Source organism: Suncus etruscus, chromosome 7 (genome assembly GCF_024139225.1).
Source record: "Suncus etruscus isolate mSunEtr1 chromosome 7, mSunEtr1.pri.cur, whole genome shotgun sequence".
Taxonomy (NCBI): Eukaryota; Metazoa; Chordata; class Mammalia; order Eulipotyphla; family Soricidae; genus Suncus; species Suncus etruscus.
Window position 1 is genome coordinate 9236429 of NC_064854.1, and position 18801 is coordinate 9255229.

At 54.9% G+C, this 18801-nt stretch overlaps 1 protein-coding gene across 1 annotated transcript; it reads left to right on the forward strand.

The window, feature by feature from the left end:
• Positions 1–1717: 1717 nt before the first annotated feature.
• On the forward strand, positions 1718–17076 carry NTSR1 (neurotensin receptor 1). Its single transcript, XM_049777101.1, has 4 exons — positions 1718–2440; positions 13074–13275; positions 16127–16217; positions 16738–17076. Exons 1-4 carry the CDS (start codon positions 1718–1720, stop codon positions 16979–16981), a joined length of 1260 nt encoding a protein of 419 aa, XP_049633058.1. The 3' UTR covers positions 16982–17076.
• The last annotated feature ends 1725 nt before the right edge of the window (positions 17077–18801 follow it).

The following is an 18801-nucleotide window of genomic DNA, read 5'->3' on the forward strand; positions in this document are numbered from 1 at the left end:
TTTGAATCCAAACGGGTTCTATGACCAGTTCACAGCCTAAAACGATGGGCTCCGTAACTCAGCCCAGAAACCCAGACAGTTCTGGAAAATCCCAGGAAATTCTCCTTGACAGTCCTGTTCAGCCCCCAACCTCCCTCCCCATGAAGTGGGGAATGGTCACTCCCAAAGGGCAAAGTTCAGCTTTCCTCTCTCCCATGCGAGCTGCACAAGGTATCCCACAAGAGTATAGATACTTGGGAGCCTGGGTCTGCAAATGGCACAGGAGAGTGAGCTAAACCACCCCAGAACCCATGGGCAGAGCAGGGCAGACAGAGGGTGAGGGTACCTGTCCACAGGCAATGCCCATGTGGCCTCTCCAAGGCCCTGCAGCAGTGGAGATCACTGGTCACTCCCTTCCTGGGTCTTCCTATGAAAAAGTCATATTCCAGAGGCTGAGAATAACCAATGGGGGTGTCGAGGAGCAGCTAGGATGAGAGGATGAGTGCAGGTATGGATGAGAGAGTCAGTGTGGGATCAGACGAGAGGTCCATTGTTCACTGGAGGACAGTGAGGTTCTGAGAAACAGTAAGGTGCAGGACCAGTTTCTGGGGGGACAGAGGGATATAGGGAGCAGGGCTTGCTGTTCTTTGTTCAGGCTGGGGAAGCGCCTCTCGGGGCACTGAGCAAATTCTTTGTCCTAATATTTGCACCAAATTCCCTTCAGGTTGTTCCGCTCTGAGGCGCTGCAAAGAATCTTGGAGAAGCCAGTGAGCTGAAAGGTCAGGGGTTTGCTAACCAAACAATGAGCAGCGGAGGGGGGCGTGAAGTGACCTACAGCCGCTGCCTCCGCCCCAAGACACACATGAGCGGCCCCGAGGCTCTGGAGTGCTCACAGGTGGGACTGACCACTGGCTTCACTGCCCAGGACACTCCCTAAAACCCTCCTTAGATCCCTCCTCTCCCACCCCAGAACCAGACGGAGCCCCCATATGGCCTGGAGGGCAGGGGGCACCCGGCTCTCCATTCACAAGGGGCACCTGCTGCGCTTCCAGGGAATGATGTGGGGTTCAGTGACCAGTAACTAGAAAAAGGGAGTGGGGTGCAGAGCATCTATCTCCTCCCCAAACTTCACTCTGGACAGGACAACGTGGGCTCAGGACCTCACTTCTCCAATGATAAGAGACTGTAGCCAGACAGAAAGACCCAAGTGGCTAGGGGTGTCCACATAGGGGTGACCGGACTCTCTGACTGCCCTGTGCTTGCCTTCACCCCACTCAGCTGTGTAGAACCCCAGAGCCCAGGAGAGAGGGGGAGAGGGGTGGCCTTGCCAGCTGCGCTGCTCTCCGCCCCCATCCTGGGTCCCCCACTGAGCAGCGGCTTTCAAAGTTGGGAGGAGGGGGAGCCTCAGCCTCGCACTGGGTGAGTCCTCCCCTGGACGCAAGAGGGTCCCTTCCTCCTTAGGGGCCCGCCCCCAGCATTGGGGTGCGGCAGGAGGGAGGTGGGTGAGCCTGGGAGACACGCGCGCAAGCGCAAGCGCGCACAGACAGGAGAGCCACGGAGCAAGCAAGCGGGTGTGAGAGGAGCTGCGAGCCTAGAGAGAGCGCTGGGTTGCTGGGCATTCACCCTGTTGGAAGCTGTCAGCCAGCGGGTGTCCCTGGAGAGCAGAAGACGGCTCTGGAGTTTTGGGTGAGAAAGCTTTAGGGTGCTCCTTCCCCAGGTCTAAACCCCAGAGCTTACCATGAGCCTCAATAGCTCTGAGGCGCACAGGGGAGCTGACCACTCCACACTGCTGCCCCCTCTGCCACCGTTGGGGCTGGAAGCAGCTGCTATTCTGGCTGCCCACTTGGCCAACCGCTCGGGCACCGGCAATGCCTCGGAGTGGCCCGGAGAGGCGTCCAGCAGCCACCTGGACGTGAACACAGACCTCTACTCCAAGGTGCTGGTGACCACGGTGTACCTGCTGCTCTTCGTGGTGGGCTTCTTGGGCAACTCCGTGACGGCGTGCACGCTGGCACGTCGGCGGCCGATGCAGGGGCTGCAGAGCACCATCCACTACCACCTGGGCAGTCTGGCCCTGTCGGACCTGCTCATTCTGCTGTTGGCCATGCCCGTGGAGTTGTACAATTTCATCTGGGTGCACCACCCCTGGGCCTTCGGGGACGCAGTGTGCCGCGGCTACTACTTCCTACGGGAGGCCTGCACCTTCGCCACGGCCCTTAACGTGGCCAGCCTGAGCGCTGAACGCTACCTGGCCATCTGCCACCCCTTCAAGGCCAAGACCCTCATGTCTCGCAGCCGCACCAAGAAATTCATCAGCGCCGTCTGGCTGACTTCGGCGATCCTGGCGGCCCCCATGCTCTTCGCCATGGGCCAGCAGAACCTCAGCACCAACAGCCAGCACCCTGGGGGGCTGGTGTGTACGCCTGTCACCAGCATCAGCATCCTCAAGGTCATCATCCAGGTGAGAGGCTGGGGTGGGCGGCTGGGAAGGAGCCACGGTCACTGCCTATTGCAGTGTGACCAAGACAGTGTGTGTAACTGTGTGTGGAGTGCGGTGGGGTGGTTCATACTCCAAAAGCAACTGCATTGTCAGTGCTGGGTCCCTGAGCCAGGCAGGCGGGTGTGAGGTATGCCACAGTGCCCAGTTGCAGCCAATGGATCCATCTCTCAAGCTTGCAGGCGGCTTCGCTTAGTTCACACCTGGCTGCTTCCTGCCTCCCTCAGCCCTTGCCTCAGCTAGGTGGACCTGGAGTCCTTTCTGAATGAAGGTTAGGCTGGGTGTGTGGACACGCCTGTGAATGGGCCATGCTGTTACTCGGGTGCATGTCTGGAAGAACATGCTGGAGACCTGAGGAGGGGACAAGCAAGAAGTCTGCGCAGGCAGGAACCGGGGGCTCCGGGTCTGGGTGTAACTTCAGCAAATGGGAGTCAGGCCTGGTGGCCCTCAACCACTGGTACCATAGTGGCTTCATGCAGGAGCGCGAACTGTCAGGAATGAGGCCCTGGGTGACTCCCCTACATGTAGGGCTGGGCTGGACAGGGGAGCCCTGAGCTTGTATGTTGGTCTCTGTGGCTGCCTCAGGAGGGACAGGGGTCTGAGTGACACTCTGGTCCCCTGCTGTGTGGAGAGCATCTGCCCATAAGCTCCTGACTCTGAGTGGCAGCTGCCTAAGGGCTGAGGAGGAAGCAGGACACTCTTCTCTAGCTGCCTTGTGGACCCCCATGCCAGAGGAATCTTGCAGGGCAGAGCTCAGCCCAGCCCAGTCTGAAAGTGGGGGAGCCAGGAGCAGAGCCCTACCCATGTTTGCTCTGATGCTCCAGCCCCGGGCCACAGAGCCTGGGATGGGTTAGGATGTCGCCCACCAATGCCTGCCCTCCTGGCTGCATCACAGCTTTTGCCCAGAGCCTGAATTACTCCCAGGGGGACAGCGCTCCTGAGACTGAGGGGCTGATTGCTGCTCTGTTCCTGCTGAAGCTCCTTGAAGGCCATAGGGGGTACGTGCCTCAGAGGAGTTGCTTCTTCAGGTCCAGTGCTGGGCTTCATCACCCTTACAGCCTCTGCTTGGCTGCAGCCACCACACACACACACAAACACACACACACACACACACATGCTCCCTTAGTACATACATACAGACATGTGCATTGGATGACCCTGCACTTACAGTCCACCCCAAACTATCTCTCACCCCAAGAAGGATCTTCAAGTCCCTCCATCCCAGAAGCCTGTATTGGTTCCCAAGCCATGAGCACGTGACCCACCTTTTCCTCAGCATTGCCCAGGCTGAGCAGGGCCTCAGCAATGGGGCCAGCAAAGAGAGCCTGTGCTCGGCCTCTGTCCAGACCATGTCCTACTACTCTCTACCTGGAATCCCATGGATGGGGCAAGCTGGAGTAGACACTCAGACTGCCCCAGGCCTAAGCCACTCAGAGGCTCCAGTGGGAACTCCCTGGCCGGCTTCTTAGGAGCCACATTTATCTCTGGTGGACAGCGAAGTAGGCTGTATCCTGCAGGGCTTTCAGCCCAGTCTAGGAGCACCACCTGGGGCACGGTGGAAGACCCACTTCATATGTATGCATGCACCCATCTGCCCAGTCATACTCACTACTGGCTTCCCCCAGGGCTGAACAGAAACATGCCAAGGAAGCAGATCTGGGAACCTGGTCCAAGAACCCCCGAAGAGGGGCTGGAGAGATAGCACAGTGGTAGGGCATTTGCCTTGCATGAGGCACCTAGGACCGACCAGGGTTCGATTCCTGACATTCCATATGGTCTCCAAGCCTGCCAGGAGTGATTTATGAGAGCAGAGCCAGGAGTAACCCCTGAATGTCGCTGGGTGTGATGGCAAGAACATCAAGAACCCCCAAACAGGCAGGTTGGGGCAGCTAGGAAGGGCCTCTGCTCCTCTGAATGTTTCTGCAATTGAAGTCCCCTACTGGAAAGTCACCATTGAGAGACCATGTGCCAAGGGCCTTCCTGCCACATCTCCTGGGGTCTGTATATTTCTCGGGGTATTGAACCTCATCCTTGGCAAAGGCCGGGATCATACCATTTCCAGACTCTTTGTTGGAGGAGTCTCAGCACAGAGATGAGGGAGGGGGATACCCCGGTACATTCTAGGCACTGAGCTCTGGGGGGTGCTGCTACAAAATGACTCAACTATGACATTCTGGGTCCTGGCATTGTGGGTCACAGCCCCTTGGAGCAGCTAAGGGGGCCCATGGGGTCAGCGTTGCCCTCCTGGGAGCAGAAGCTACAGAGTGAGGCCTTGGGCAGCATTGGCTTCTACCAGAGAGGACAGGGGCAGTTGGCTTCAGTTGTCTTCTTTTTTTTCTTTTTTTGGATCACACCCAGCAGCGCTCAGCAGTTACTCCTGGCTCTACACTCAGAAATCACTCCTGGCAGGCTCGGGGGACCATATGGGATGCCGTGATTCAAACCACTGACCTTCTGTATGCATGGCAAACGCTTTACCTCCATGCTATCTCTCTGGCCCTTCAGTTGTCATTTTGAAGAAGCAACGGTAGGGCTGGAGTGATAGCACAGCAAGGAAGGCATTTGTCTTGTACTCAGGGAACCTGGATTCGATCCTGGCAGCCCATAGGGTCCTCAGAGACTTCCAAGAGTAATTTCTGAGTGGAGAGCCAGGAGTAACCCCTGAACAATGCCAAGTGTGGCCTAAAAACCAATAAAAACAACGAGTTTTGGGGGTCCATGTTCCCCAGGAACCATGGTTGGTGGCCAGTCCCTGACTGTGGTCGGGGGTCCTAACCCTAGTGGCTGTGTGTTGTGTATGTAAATATTATAGGGGATTATTATGTTACTGACCCTACCCTAATCAGTGATTGTGCCCTACCCTAGGGTGTGACCTGGCATTCTGCCCCCACCCTAGGGTGGTACCTGATTCTGCTTCCACCATTGGGCAGTATCTGATCCCACCATTGGGTGGTACCTGATTCTGGGGGATAAAAACAAGGGTCTGTGGAAGGCGAGAGGCTTTTGGCTGGAACTTATGCTGAGTCTTTGGACTTCAGTTTTGTCCACCGAATAAAGCTAATATTTCCACAAGCCTGACTGTCTGTGAGCTGTTTACCTGCCACTTCACCTCAGAACCGTCGGCTGGACAGGGTGGCAGACGCGTGCTCCGAGCTGGAGGGGAAAGACCTCATCCTCCATCCCTCTGTCAGTCAACCTCTTCAGGGGCTGACTTGCAACAGCTGTGGTTGTAGGTCCTGTCACTCACAGCCTCTGCCTTTCTTCTTGTCCCCTCACCTTCGACTTGTTCCTGACGAGTCAATGAAACAGTACTTCTATGTGGTTAGTGAACCCCATACCGACTTCCTGCATAAAAGACCCCCTTTCAGGCCTGAGGCCTTTGTATTCATTACAGTGTATGTAATTTCTGTTCCCAAGGCCTCATTTTGGCATTCCCTGGTACGTGGCTTTGGCTGGAAGGGGGCAAGCAGTCAGGGAGGCGAGGGGACAGTAGAGAGGGGACAGGCCTGCTCAGATATTGTCGCTACATTAATTTTGAGGACCTGGCTAGTGTTCCTGTGATTTGCCACTTGGATCTGGCTCAGGACAGCACCTTTGCCGGGGTTCAGTCCTGTTGATGTCTTAACACACCTGTGTCACAGCCCATCCTCAAGTACCTGGCCCTGAGCCTTCCAATCTTCCACCTGTGCTCACAGCACTGCCCCTGCCCCCAAGTTTTGAAGCAGGTCCCATCAGAAGACAGATGTGGCTGAGGGTCCCCACCATGCCCAGGACTGCAGTCAAGACCAATGGCATTGTCATGTGGATGTCAGCAGAACCAGGCCATCCGATGAGTGCTGGCATCTTGGCGGCGCCTCTCACAGCTGCAAGCCAGAGAGGATGGAAGTGGTTATCAAAGCGCCCGCAAGTAGTGGAGGGGACGAGAACAAAGAGCCCGTGGAGTGAAAAAGAGGAGGAGAGAAAGCCTGGTGATTGCATGACCACGGGAACTGAATTCTGCCCCCTCCCCCCAACCCTGTAGCTCAGGGACTTTCAGAGTGTGGTCTCAGAGCTGGGCCTTCCCGAGCCTAAAATCTGCACCCTGGGGTGCTGGGGCATTCATTCATGTTGCACATGCATCTGCCCTGCTCCAGCACCAGCAAAAACCCCCACTTCCTTTGCAGGTTAGTGGGGAGCTGTGCCACCCCTGGGTCATTTTGCACAAAACAGGAGTAGCTGTGAGGTTTCCACCACGATGGGAGCCTGGAGTGCTGTTCACAAGCCTTTTTTGTTTGTTTGTTTTGGAGTCATACCCAGCGGTGATCAGGGGTTACTCCTGGCTCTGTGCTCAGAAATCACTCCTGGTAGGCATGGGGGATTATATGGGATGCCGGGAATCGAACCAGAGTCTGTCTTGGGTTGGACGCATGCAAGGTAAACGCCCTACCGCTGTGCTATTACTCCAGCCCCTGCGCACAAGCCTTTTGGTGCCCAGCTGCAAGGGGGTCCCAGTTGTTTTGACCCTAAGCCTCTTGCCTCGGCCCTTGCAGAAACACCCCCAAGTGGCAGGTGGCCCCTGGGTCCCAGGAAGCCCTGTGGAACTGCCTCTGTGCTGTCAGGTACTTCTGGGTGATTCCAAAGTCTTCTCTGGCACATTACAGGTGATCTGGGCCCCCACTGACCCCTCCAGAGACCCCACAGAGCTAGTAGGAGAGAAGAAGCCTGAGAGCATCTGTATCCTCACAGCTTTTGGGGTACAGCAGGGTGGTACCACAGCTGGATGCTGTGGGAGGAGGGGGAGGGCTGAGCAGGTGCAACAGGAGGGTCCTGGGATCTTGCATCCTCAGACTCAGTTCCCCCCAAAGACTGGGGAGGATCTGGGTGTCCAGCGAGGACAGAGGGAGTGCTGAAGGTCTTATGGGTCCAAACAGGCAGCTCAGCCCTGTAGCCAGTGCCCCAGAGAGCTCAAGTCCTGGCAGCTCTGCCTCTAGTGTTAAATACTTTCTCCCAGCATTTAGGACTTAAACCCCTTTTCTCCTCTGACCCTGTGGCCCAGGGCTGAGACTCAAGCAACCTACAGGTGTTTGTCTGTGGAAAAGATCTATGAAGGACTGTGGGGGGCATTGGGTGGAGTTTTTCCTCCCAAGGATTGATTCTCAGGGTGGGGACAACTGCAAGCTTGTCCAAGCTGTGAATATATCAGAGCCAAAGCCAAAACAAAACCTCAGAATTGCAAGTAAGAAGTAGGTGACAGTAGCTGGAGCGATAGCACAGCAGTAGGGCATTTGCTTTGCAAGTGACCAACCCAGGATGGACCCGGATTCGATTACCAGCATCCCATATGGTCCCCTGAGCATGCCAAGAGCTATTTCTGAGCATAGAGCCAGGAATAACTCTTTTTTTTTTTTTTTTGGTTTTTGGGCCACACCCATTTGATGCTCAGGGGTTACTCCTGGCTATGCACTCAGAAGTCGCTCCTGGCTTGGGGGACCATATGGGACGCCGGGGGATCGAACCGCGGTCCGTCCTAGGCTAGCGCAGGCAAGGCAGGCACCTTACCTCTAGCACCACCGCCCAGCCCCCAGGAATAACTCTTGAGCACCTCCGGGTGTGGCCCAAAAGCCAAAAAAAAAAAAAAAGGAAAACAAATAAACAAAAAGAAGGTGACAGCGTATGGGGAGTTTGTCTGCACCCTCTTTCCACTGATGTGGGGGTCTCCACCCAGACTGGACATACACTGAGAGTCCCACAGAGGTGACCACAGGGCACCCCGGGGGTAGAAGCCAACTCCCCTGCCCCTGGTCCCAGAGGCTTCTAAGACCCTTTGGTAGGGGACATGTTGGGACCCCAGGTCTAGGGTGGATCCTGGCGGGAAGCACCTCTCAGCTACCCCCTCAGTGCATTGCATGGGAGTTGGGGGCACAGTGGGAGCCCCAAAAGGAACTCTCCAGGACAGGGGTTAGCAGGTTCTAAACCCACCACATGGACACTGCAGATCTCCGCACCTGAAGGTCAAGACCAATGCATATCTCATGCAGGCGCATTCCCGGCCCCTCACCCAGGCTGGCAATGGGCAGCTTATCCTGACCCTGGAGGTGCCCAGGCTAAAAGGGGCCTGCCAGGTGCCCACCAGTCCCAACCAGCAGGAACACATGGCCTTCCTTACCACACATGCCTGTTGTCCCTCAGTTTCCCTTTTGGGCTACTGTGAGGATGGACCTCCCTGACCCCTTGGGAGATGTAGGAGTGTGAATACTGCTCCAGCCTTGCAGTTTGGGGTTCTCATAGGGTCCTCCTAGAGCCTCAAATTAAAGAAGTGCCTGCAACCATGTCACAGAAACAGCAGGAAGAGAATATCTCGGGGTTTCCAGCAGCACAAGAGACCCCCAGATCCTTTCAGAGCTTGCAGTGCAGTGTGAACAATGCCATCCCAGGAAGCCCACACAGCCACCCCCTGGGCTCTACCTTTCCCACCCATCCAGCCGGGGGACCTGCAGACAGGCAGAAACTCCATGGGGCGGGACACTTCCGGTTTCTGGAATGTTCTGTAGTGGCAAATCCCCGTGGGCATCCTGACGTAGAAGGCAAAGGCAGCTGCCTGAGCTGTGGCTGTGGCCACTCTGTCATCAAGCGGCATCAATATTCATGAAAGCTTTAGGCTTAAACACTCAGTAATTTAAATGTCATCTAAGGTGCCGCTGCTTCCCAGCCCCTTCTGGAAAACAGATCTTCACTAACCCGTGTGGTTGTCATGCCGGAGGGAAGTTCATCCATGTTCTAAAACCTTAGCAATGCCATAGCATCCCCTGAGTGACTAGTGGACCATGGGGGCACAGAACCACTGGGACATGAGCCCCCTCCACTGCCCCACCCATCTTGAGTGGCTGTGGATTGTAGATATTCCACGGCATAATGTGGCCCTTCTGGGATAGCTACTCATCGTCTTGATTCCCTTCCAAGTTTTCTTTGAGGGGGACAAACCATTCTTAGCCAGCTGTACAACAGATGCAATGCCAGGAACTCTCCTGGTCAGCCCCGCCAAGCCTCACTCAACGATGATGCTCGTTGTCAGGGAGAGAGCCCAAGGGGCACAGACACAGCCCGTATCAGCTGCTGCTCCATTCATCCTGACCCACTGCCCAACTCCTGTGCATGGATTCTAAGGCCCATATGTATGACAGCTTTAGAAGCCCAGCTAGGCCCAGCGAGACAGCTGGAGGAAGCAGGTGATGGTGAGGAGGCCTGTGAGCTGGGCCAAGAGCAGCGCTGAAGCCAGCTGCTCCCACAGCTCCGCCAACCCCCCTGCATGTCTCCAGTAACACAGGGCACAGGTGGGAGGGAGCCTTCCTAATCTGATTTGGCCTCTGTGTGGGCATGTCCCAGTAGCCAGGCTCCCAGCAGCCAGGCTGGAGCCAATGCCACCATGCTCGGATGCAGGAAGTGCAGAATGGGGTGTGCTGCAGCTCCAGGCTCCACTATGTGGCTTCTGGGTCAAGCTCCCCTCCCTCCATCCTGGGGTGGGGGGGTAGGGGAAAGGAGGACAGATGTGGCTTGGGGGCTGCAGCTCATCAGCTCAAACTCTGTCCATGGTGCTGACTTGCTTGGTTCTGCTCCAACCTCACTGGGACCACCGTGGGGCGAACAAAGGGCTCCTGAGAAGAGTCTTGGAGCCTTAGCCCTGAATCATAATTCAAAGCTGTCAAGATGCAGGCTAGAAGTCTCTTTCAAGAATGCACCATTTGTTGCTGGGGCCAGAGCCATAGCACAGGAGCTGGACAGATAACATGCAGGCAACCCAGGAGGGACCTGGTTCTATTCTCCAGGCATTCCATATGGTCCCCTAGCCTATCAGGGGAGATTTCTTTTTTCTTTCTTTCTTTTTTCTTTTTTTTTCTTTTTGATTTTTGAGCCACTCCTGGTGATGCTCAGCTCAGAAATCGCTCCTGGCTTGGGGGACCATATGGGATGCTGGGGGATCGAACCACGGTCTATCCTAGGCCAGCGCATGCAAGGCAGATACCTTTCTGATTACGCCACCGCATTGGCCCCCCAGGACCAATTTCTGAGTGCAGAGCCAAGAGTGACCCCTGAGCACCTTTGGGTGTGATCCAAAAACCATACACACAGGGCAATATCTCCCAGCTTCGGGGCCCCAGAATCACCAGATGCTGTGTGACAACATTGCCTAGGCAGCCACCCTCAGACCCTGGTATTAAGTCTGCAGCCCACTAAGCCAAGACTTGCTGGTCACCCCGGACTCTGAGCGCTGCCCCAGCACAGTGCTGCCTCTCTATGTGGAAACAGGCTGCAGTGTGAGGCCCCTACGTTCCCTTGTCTGTCCATGGAATGTGGCACCAGGTTGAGTCTGTCACTGCCTGGAGATATGGGGCCATTGCACACTGGGTGATGCAGTAGCAGCAGTGGGGACAGTGGCCATTTGTGGGGTAGCATTATGAGTTGCTCTCCTGGAGCTGTGGGTGGGTATAGACAGAGAAACACAGACTCATGGGCCTCATGAGCCCAGTACCAGGAGGTCCAAGTCTGAGAGTGGAAGCAGTCAGCTGCACTCCAGATGCCATCCCATGGATGTCCTTCCCACAGTGGGTGCTCAGACACCAAGGTCAGAACTCCTGACTTCTTGGAATCCTCGAGTCCAAAGAAATTGGGACAATTTGGGGAGACTTGGGCCTCTATGTATGGAGCCATACATTGACTGCACTAGCCAGCACAGCCAGAGTGTCCAGGCCCATGTCTGGATTCAGTCCCAGCTGCATCTGGAGAATCCAAGGTGCCTGGCCACAGGTGGTGGTGGACACTGAGGACCAGAGAGCACAGGACCCGCGGGAACCTTCCAGAACAACCTGAGCAAAGCCCTCCTATCTCAAATGCCCCTTTATGCCCCAGCTGGGACTCTGGGGGATAGGCTTAGGAGGCTCAGGCCTGGGGTTTCAGATACACAAGTGTCCCTGCTCCTCCATGAGCCTGTGCCATCAGGCATTCAGGCTGCTGCCCACAACCTGGGATAACTTTAACATACTTCCTCTCCAGAACCTTCTCTGCTATTTTTAGACATTCTTTTCATTTGATTTTTCAACCACCCTGTCTGTGTTTGATGGGCACAGAATGCAGGGCCGGCTTCCTGGTGCCAGGCAACATCCCAGAAAGACAGCGTCTCCGTTCATTCCTGCCCGGCGTCAGGGGCTCTGCCTGTGGCACTCATCATCTCTGCTTCATCTGGGGAAGAGTCAGGGGCAAGACCTTCAAGCCAGTCTTTGCTGTGAACCGCTGTGAACCCCCAGAGCTGGCCATGCCTGCACCCTCCTGTTGTATTAATATAAAATATAGAGTCCTAGGGGCCGGAGAGATAGCATGGAGGTAGATCGTTTGCCTTGCATACAGAAGGATGGTGGTTCGAATCCCGGCATCCCATATGGTCCCCAAGCCTGCCAGGAGCGATTTCTGAGCATAGAGCCAGGAGTAACCCTTGAGCACTGCTGGTTGTGACCAAAACAAAAAACAAAAAAAAAAAAAAAAACAAAAAAAAAAATAGAGAAAGAAAGGCCTAGTGTTGGGATGAGGCCTTTCTTGGCATGGCACCTGTAGCCCCTTGGCTGGTGGGTCTGAAGATTGCAGGATAACAGTAGAGAGATTTACTAGCAGTCAGATGAAGTTTCCGGAGATAGCCAGCTTTATTACACGGCCCTAACCACCATGTGCATTTCTCCACATGGCTTCTAAGCTAAGTTTTTCATGCAGCCTCTTTCCTGCTGCCCTCCATGATCCCTTGTTGCCTTTCCTTCTTCTTCCCCCAAGGCAACCCCTTTCTTCACAACCACAGACCTCTCCCAGCTGTGGGTGAGTCTGACCATCCAGGTGATATCAGTATATAAAATTGGGGAAGGGATAACACCCTCCAAATTGGACTACTGCCTGAGTCTCTGGGCCCCACCTCATCTGCAGCCCATGGCAGAATAGGGGCTCTGCTCAAGGCAACAATTTACTTTTCCCAGCAAGCAGGAGACAGGGGGTGGGGTCCAGGGCAACCTCTGTACCACAGAACAATATTTGTGCTCCCCCAGCCAGACCCAGCCACAGGCAGGTCTATTTTTGCTGCCTGTGTTCAGCAAGGTTTGGAATTCAGATGTTTGGACATTTGGCGTCTGTGTTGGATACACCCGTCTGTTGAAGTCAACCAGGCATAACTCACTGGGTGCCATCCCCTGTGAGGAGTCCCAGAAATGGGACCACTAGTTCAGATCAGTTCCTTTGGGTCCTGCAGAAGGTGAGCCAGGTGAGTGGTGCAGAGTGGTCAGCCAGGTGAATTGGGGGAAGGCAGCTTGTCCGAGATGCAGGGACAAAGACTTGAGTGTGAGAGCCTAAGAAATAAGTCAGACATGGTTGCAAGTTCCACTGCTGGTTTGGGGTGGTTCTGGTCACCTGGAGATCTGGGGAAAACCTAGGCCTGGCCCTGTGGAGCAACTGCACGGCAGCTGAGCCTGCCCTGAAGCCTTGAACCTCCCTTTCCTTGATGCGGTAGGTGGAGAAAGGTGGGCTGTTGGCCCAACCCATGCTCATTCACTGCTGAGATACTGACCCTGGCCCACCCTGTCTCCCCCAGATCAACACTTTCACATCTTTCGTCTTCCCCATGGTGATCATCTCCATCCTGAACTCTATCATCGCCAACAAGATGACCATCATGGTCCACCAAGCAGCGGAGCTGGGCCATGTGTCCATGGTTGGGGACCAGCATGGAGCCTTCAACATGCCTATGGAGCCAGGCCGGGTGCAGGCCCTGAGGCACGGAGTCCGGGTTCTACGTATGTACCCCCTGGGCCTCTGGGAGGGCCTGACCATCAGGTCCCAGAGGCAGATTTAAAGCCCCTGAGAATGGAGGATGCCAGTCCCACATACCACTCCATATAACAGGCACTCTGCTTCCTCCCTGTGTCCAGTGCAGACATTCGTTCATCCTTCCATTGTTTACTCAACCCCACACACTCACCCATTCACCTGTCCACTAGCTATCCATCCTTCCATCCATCATCTATCTACCTTCTCATTCTTTTTCATTAATATATATGTTTATTTATTTATTTGTTGGTTGGTTGGTTTAGGGGCCATATCCATATGCGCTCAGGGCTTACTCCTGGCTGTTGGCTGTGCACTCAGAAATCACTCCTGGCAGGCTTGGAGGACCATATGGGATGCCAGGGATTGAACCCAGGTTTACCCTGGGTCAGCTGCGTGCAAGGCAAATGCCCTATCACTGTGCTATCACTCCGGTCCCTCTACCTGCCCATTCTTTTTTTTTTTGGTTTTGGTTTTGGTTTTGGTTTTTGGGCCACACCCGTTTGACGCTCAGGGGTTACTCCTGGCTATGTGCTCAGAAATCGCCCCTGGCTTGGGGGGACCATATGGGACACCAGGGGATCGAACCGCGGTCCGTCCTACGCTAGTGCTTGCAAGGCAGACACCTTACCTCTAGTGCCTTCCCGGCCCCTACCTGCCCATTCTTTATTCACTCATCTACACATCTTTTTTTTTTTTTTTTTGGTTTTTGGGCCACACCCGGCGATGCTCAGGGGTTACTCCTGGCTGTCTGCTCAGAAATAACTCCTGGCAGGCACGGGGGACCATATGGGACACCGGGATTCGAACCAACCACCTTAGGTCCTAGATCGGCTGCTTGCAAGGCAAACGCCACTGTGCTATCTCTCCGGGCCCTCATCTACACATCTATCATTCACATCTATCATCCATTCCATCATCCACCCATCCATTCATCTATCATCCATTCATTCACTCACCTGTTGTCCCTCTACCCATTCCTCGACCCACCTGTCCACCTTCCCACCCACTTGACCATTCATCATTCATCCACCCCCCCTCATTCATTGTCCATCCATGCACCCATCTATCATCTATCCATCTGCCCATTCATCATTTGTCCACCTTCCCATCTGTTGTCTACCCACCTGCCCACCCATTCCATCATCCACCCACCCTCCATCCCTCATCCATCCACCAACCACTCATTATCCCCACACTTGCCCATCCATCGTCCTTCCAGAAGCTGTATATTGACATTCATTTATCTACCCCTTCACTCATCTATCATTCATCCCCATTCTCATTCACCTCCCCATTCTTCCATTCACACAAGTTCATTTAGCCATGCCCTCATCCGTTCATTTATTCACTCCCTCCTGTCTCATTCATTTACCCTCACCACTTCACACTTTTATTCACTCTCTTGCTAGAATTTGTGCAGGCATGGGGCAGGCATTATGCACATAGAAGAGGGGACAGCAGAGTTAGGATTTAACCCTGCACAGGCCCTGCCCAAGAGCAGCAAACACAGACACTAGCCATCTGCACATAGAGAAGAGCACCAAGAAGAAAAAAAAAAAAAAGATGGGTCCAGAAAAATAGCACAGTGGGTAAAGCATATAACTTGCATACAGCTGATCCAGGTTCGATCCCCGGCTTCCCCTATGATTCCCCAAGCACCAACAGGAGTGATTCCTGAGCACAGAGCCAGGAGTGACCCTTGAGCACCTCCGGGTATGGCCCAAGCCCCACTGCACACAGAAAAGAAAAATTGAGTCCTAGCCTCATGGAGGGCTCTCCGAGGAGGTGACCGCTGCTGCCAGCACTGGCAAATGCTTGAGGTGAGGGAGGAGCAAGGCCCAGCGAAGGAGCAGGCAGAGTGGAGCAGCAGAGGGAGGGAAGGACTAGTGCAAGAGTGAAAGCTGCTCTCAGCTTCACCGTCTTGCCGGAGTATCTCTGCCTCTCCTCCTCTGTCTCTGACTTGATCCTATCTCCCTGTGGGCCCTTTGCCCCAGTTTACTTCCCTCTGCTCTCTGCTGGCACCCCACTAAGGCTAGTCCAGACTCTGTGAGAGGAGTAGGGACAGATGGATAGAAGGAAGAGAGATGAAGATAGATGGAACATTTGCAACCATGGCCTGGGCCACTGTTGTCTTAATATAAATTAATGAGTCCTATTGTTAGTAGGGGGATGGTGAGGCCTTTCCGGACTCAACCCAGCTCCCGAAGCCCCTAAGGTCTAGCTGGTCTGAAGGTTGCAGGGTGAAGGCAGAGAGATTCACAAAGCAGTCAGATGAAGTTCCAGGAGTCAGCCAGCTTGATTTCACAGTCCCTTCCACCATGCACACCTCCTCACATGGCCTCTATGCTAAGCCTTTTCCTAGCAGCTCCTCCTCTAATCCTTCTGACTCTCTCGGCCTCTGTCTCCTTTTCTGCTGCTTTTTCCAAGCTTCCTAACTGGCTTCCAGGCTGACCAACTCCCTTTGGTGATGTTACTGCTGCTGCTTCTTTGATGAGGCTCAATGGCTAATGCTGAATCTAATGCTGAATCTCTGATGATGATGCCTCTCATCCACTTCTCTCACTAACTCTCCTTCTTATCTCCTCTCTCTCCCCCATGCAGACTCCTCTACCCATCCATTCCAGGTGTGGGCAGTTCTGATCATTTAGGTGGGATCAATAAGAAGTTGGGGAGAGGGGATACCCATACCCGGCACTACACAGGGTCCCTGAGCCCCATCAGAAGTGAGCTCGGAGCACTGTAAGGTGTGAGCAGACCCAGGAGACTCAGCTTCCACATGTGATGATAGGAGCCCCCGTCCCTGTGTCCCCCATCCAGGTGCTGTGGTGGTGGCCTTTGTGGCCTGCCTGCTGCCCTACCACGTGAGGCGTCTCATGTTCTGCTACATTTCCGAAGATCAATGGACCCCGTGAGTACAGGAGGTGCAAACTCGGGGTCCCATAAAGGAGGATTAGAAGTGGGTTGCCAGGAGGACCGTCTCAGGGCAGCAGACCCAGCAGGAAAGAGACCTGGAGCGGTGGCTGGAAGGCCTGAGTGCAGGAAGGCAGGTTTGAGCCAAACGCAGTCTTGATTTCTGGGCAGGGCCGGACAGGACCTGGACAGGCACAGGGCCCCAGATGGTCTGCTCTTATAGAGCACACCAGGGCCCAGTGGGTGCTGGAGCTACTGAGAAGGGGAAGGGGCACCCCCTGCTTGCTGCAGCATGTGGGCTCTGGAACCTCTTGTCCCCAGAATAACATGGGGACAAGAGGAGATGAGAGGGAACAGACCAGGTGTTGGGAGTAGATTTGAGGCAGGAAGGGTGATGGGATGGGCCCCACCCAGATGCGGAAATGGGGACCAGAGGGAGCCAGTGGGCACTGTGAGGAGTGGGCACTGTGGGCACTGAACACTGTGGGGACATATGTGTCTGTCAATGCTGCCCTCAGGTTCCTCTATGACTTCTACCACTACTTCTACTTGCTGACCAACACCCTGTTCTACGTCAGTTCGGCCATCAACCCGCTGCTCTACAACCTGGTATCTGCCACCTTCCGCCAGGCCTTCATGGCCACGCTTGGCTGCCTGTGCTGGCCCCGGGGCCGCCGTCGGGCTGGCCTGGCCCGGATGGCCAACAGCGTGTCCAGCAGCCACACTTTCTCCAGCAACGCCACCCGCGAGACGCTATCCTAGGCCCAACATCCACCTCTGCCCACCCCTTGCCCACCATCTCCCAGGAAGGATTGTGGGAAGGTCTCCAGACAGCATTTGGAGCTGGTCTCGGGCCCTCTCCCAGACAAGGCAGGGCCTGAACCACAGCCTTGTCTCAGCTCCCTGGTGCCCCCTGCAGGGATGAGGCCCCCCCATGGACCCCCTCCCAAGCTATTTATACAGGTGCAGGTGTGAAGAGAACTGGGCCAACAGGGGCCAGATCAGGTTCTTGGAGCTGAGAAGTAGGTGGGCAGCTGAGGCAGGGGCACCTGCTAGCAATGGCCCAACAGGGGTCAGCAACTGTCCTTTGTGTTCCCAGGTGGCACTGTAGCCCCACACCTGCCCACTGCTCAGCGCCTAATTTAGCCCCCCACTCCCTGACCCCCTCCAGACCCTTCATTCCTCGACAGGCAGGAATCAGGCCTCACAACTGCCCCAGATAAGAGAAGGGTCCAAGTCCAGCACAGCCACAAATGTCCAAGAAATGGCCAGAAATGGCCAAGACTCAGTAATTGGCTCTGAGCCTGGTGTCTAGTCACTCCTTCCCACAGGCTGCACTGACCCCATACATATCCCCCAGAGACCCACAAAGCCCCCACAAACCCCACAGACACATATAGATCCAATCATACCACACAAACTCATACACAGATACCAGAGACCACAGACCCCACAGAAACCCCCATTTCCACATCCTCTCCACACCCCATATCCCCCTTCTACCTGGCTTCCTCCTGACTCTGGCCCAGAGAAGTGAAGAACCTATGGAGGATGTGGGAGCACTGTCCTGGGGAGGCAGGAGGGAGCTCAGCCCTCACATCTCATTGCTCCTCCTCAGCTCCATTGGGCCAGTTCAGCTGCTCTGAACTGTTCCAGCACCGGGACAGTGCAGGGGACTTAGGGCTCCTCCAACCACCCCAGGAAGGGGTCCTGAAGGGAAAGAGGAGGCCGCCTGGGAAGGGATCCTGTGGGGGAAAATCCCACCTCTCCTGACTCTGCCTCCCTCATAGCGTTGTTTACCGAACACCATGGAAACCACCTCATAGGCAGCACTAAAAGGCCCAGTATGGGGCGAGGGGACCAAAAACTCCAGCGTGGCCACTATCCTTGTGGGCACAGATGGGCACACACCACACATGACACACAACACATGCAAACATCCATCCACACACCATACATCCATAAACATTGGCAAACACTACATGGGCACATAGGAACACTCAGGCACATTCATGGGCATACCACACATGTAAACAACGTACATACCACATGTGAACATCTCTGCACATGTGTACACACATGGGTAACCCATGTAGATATATGTGAAAACCAGGGACATGCCATGTGTGAGCACTCACATATAATCAACATGCCACAAATATGTGAGTGTGCCCAGAATGCTCCACACAGGACACATGGAACATACACACATACTCATGCCATACCCACACGTACCATGTGCACAGGTGATGCACTGTGTTGATCTGCATGGTACCCGCCTGTGGGTACCACATGTAAACACATGGATATGGCAGGTGTGAGGGCACATATGAACATGGCACGTGCCAGCCACAGCCTATGGTGGATCTCGACACCACCAGGAGTCCAGATCGCCCTCCAGTCCTACCATCCTCCCTACAGAGTAAAAAGATAAAGCGAGGGTTATGAGTAGCCTTCAACTCTAGAAAGTTCCTCACCATCAGGCCCAAAGCCCCAGGCTGGACCTGAGGCAAAGCCCTTTGGCACACATGAGGTTCCTGGGGGAGTGGCCCATTTGCACCCAGGCTAGTGAGGGCTGAGCT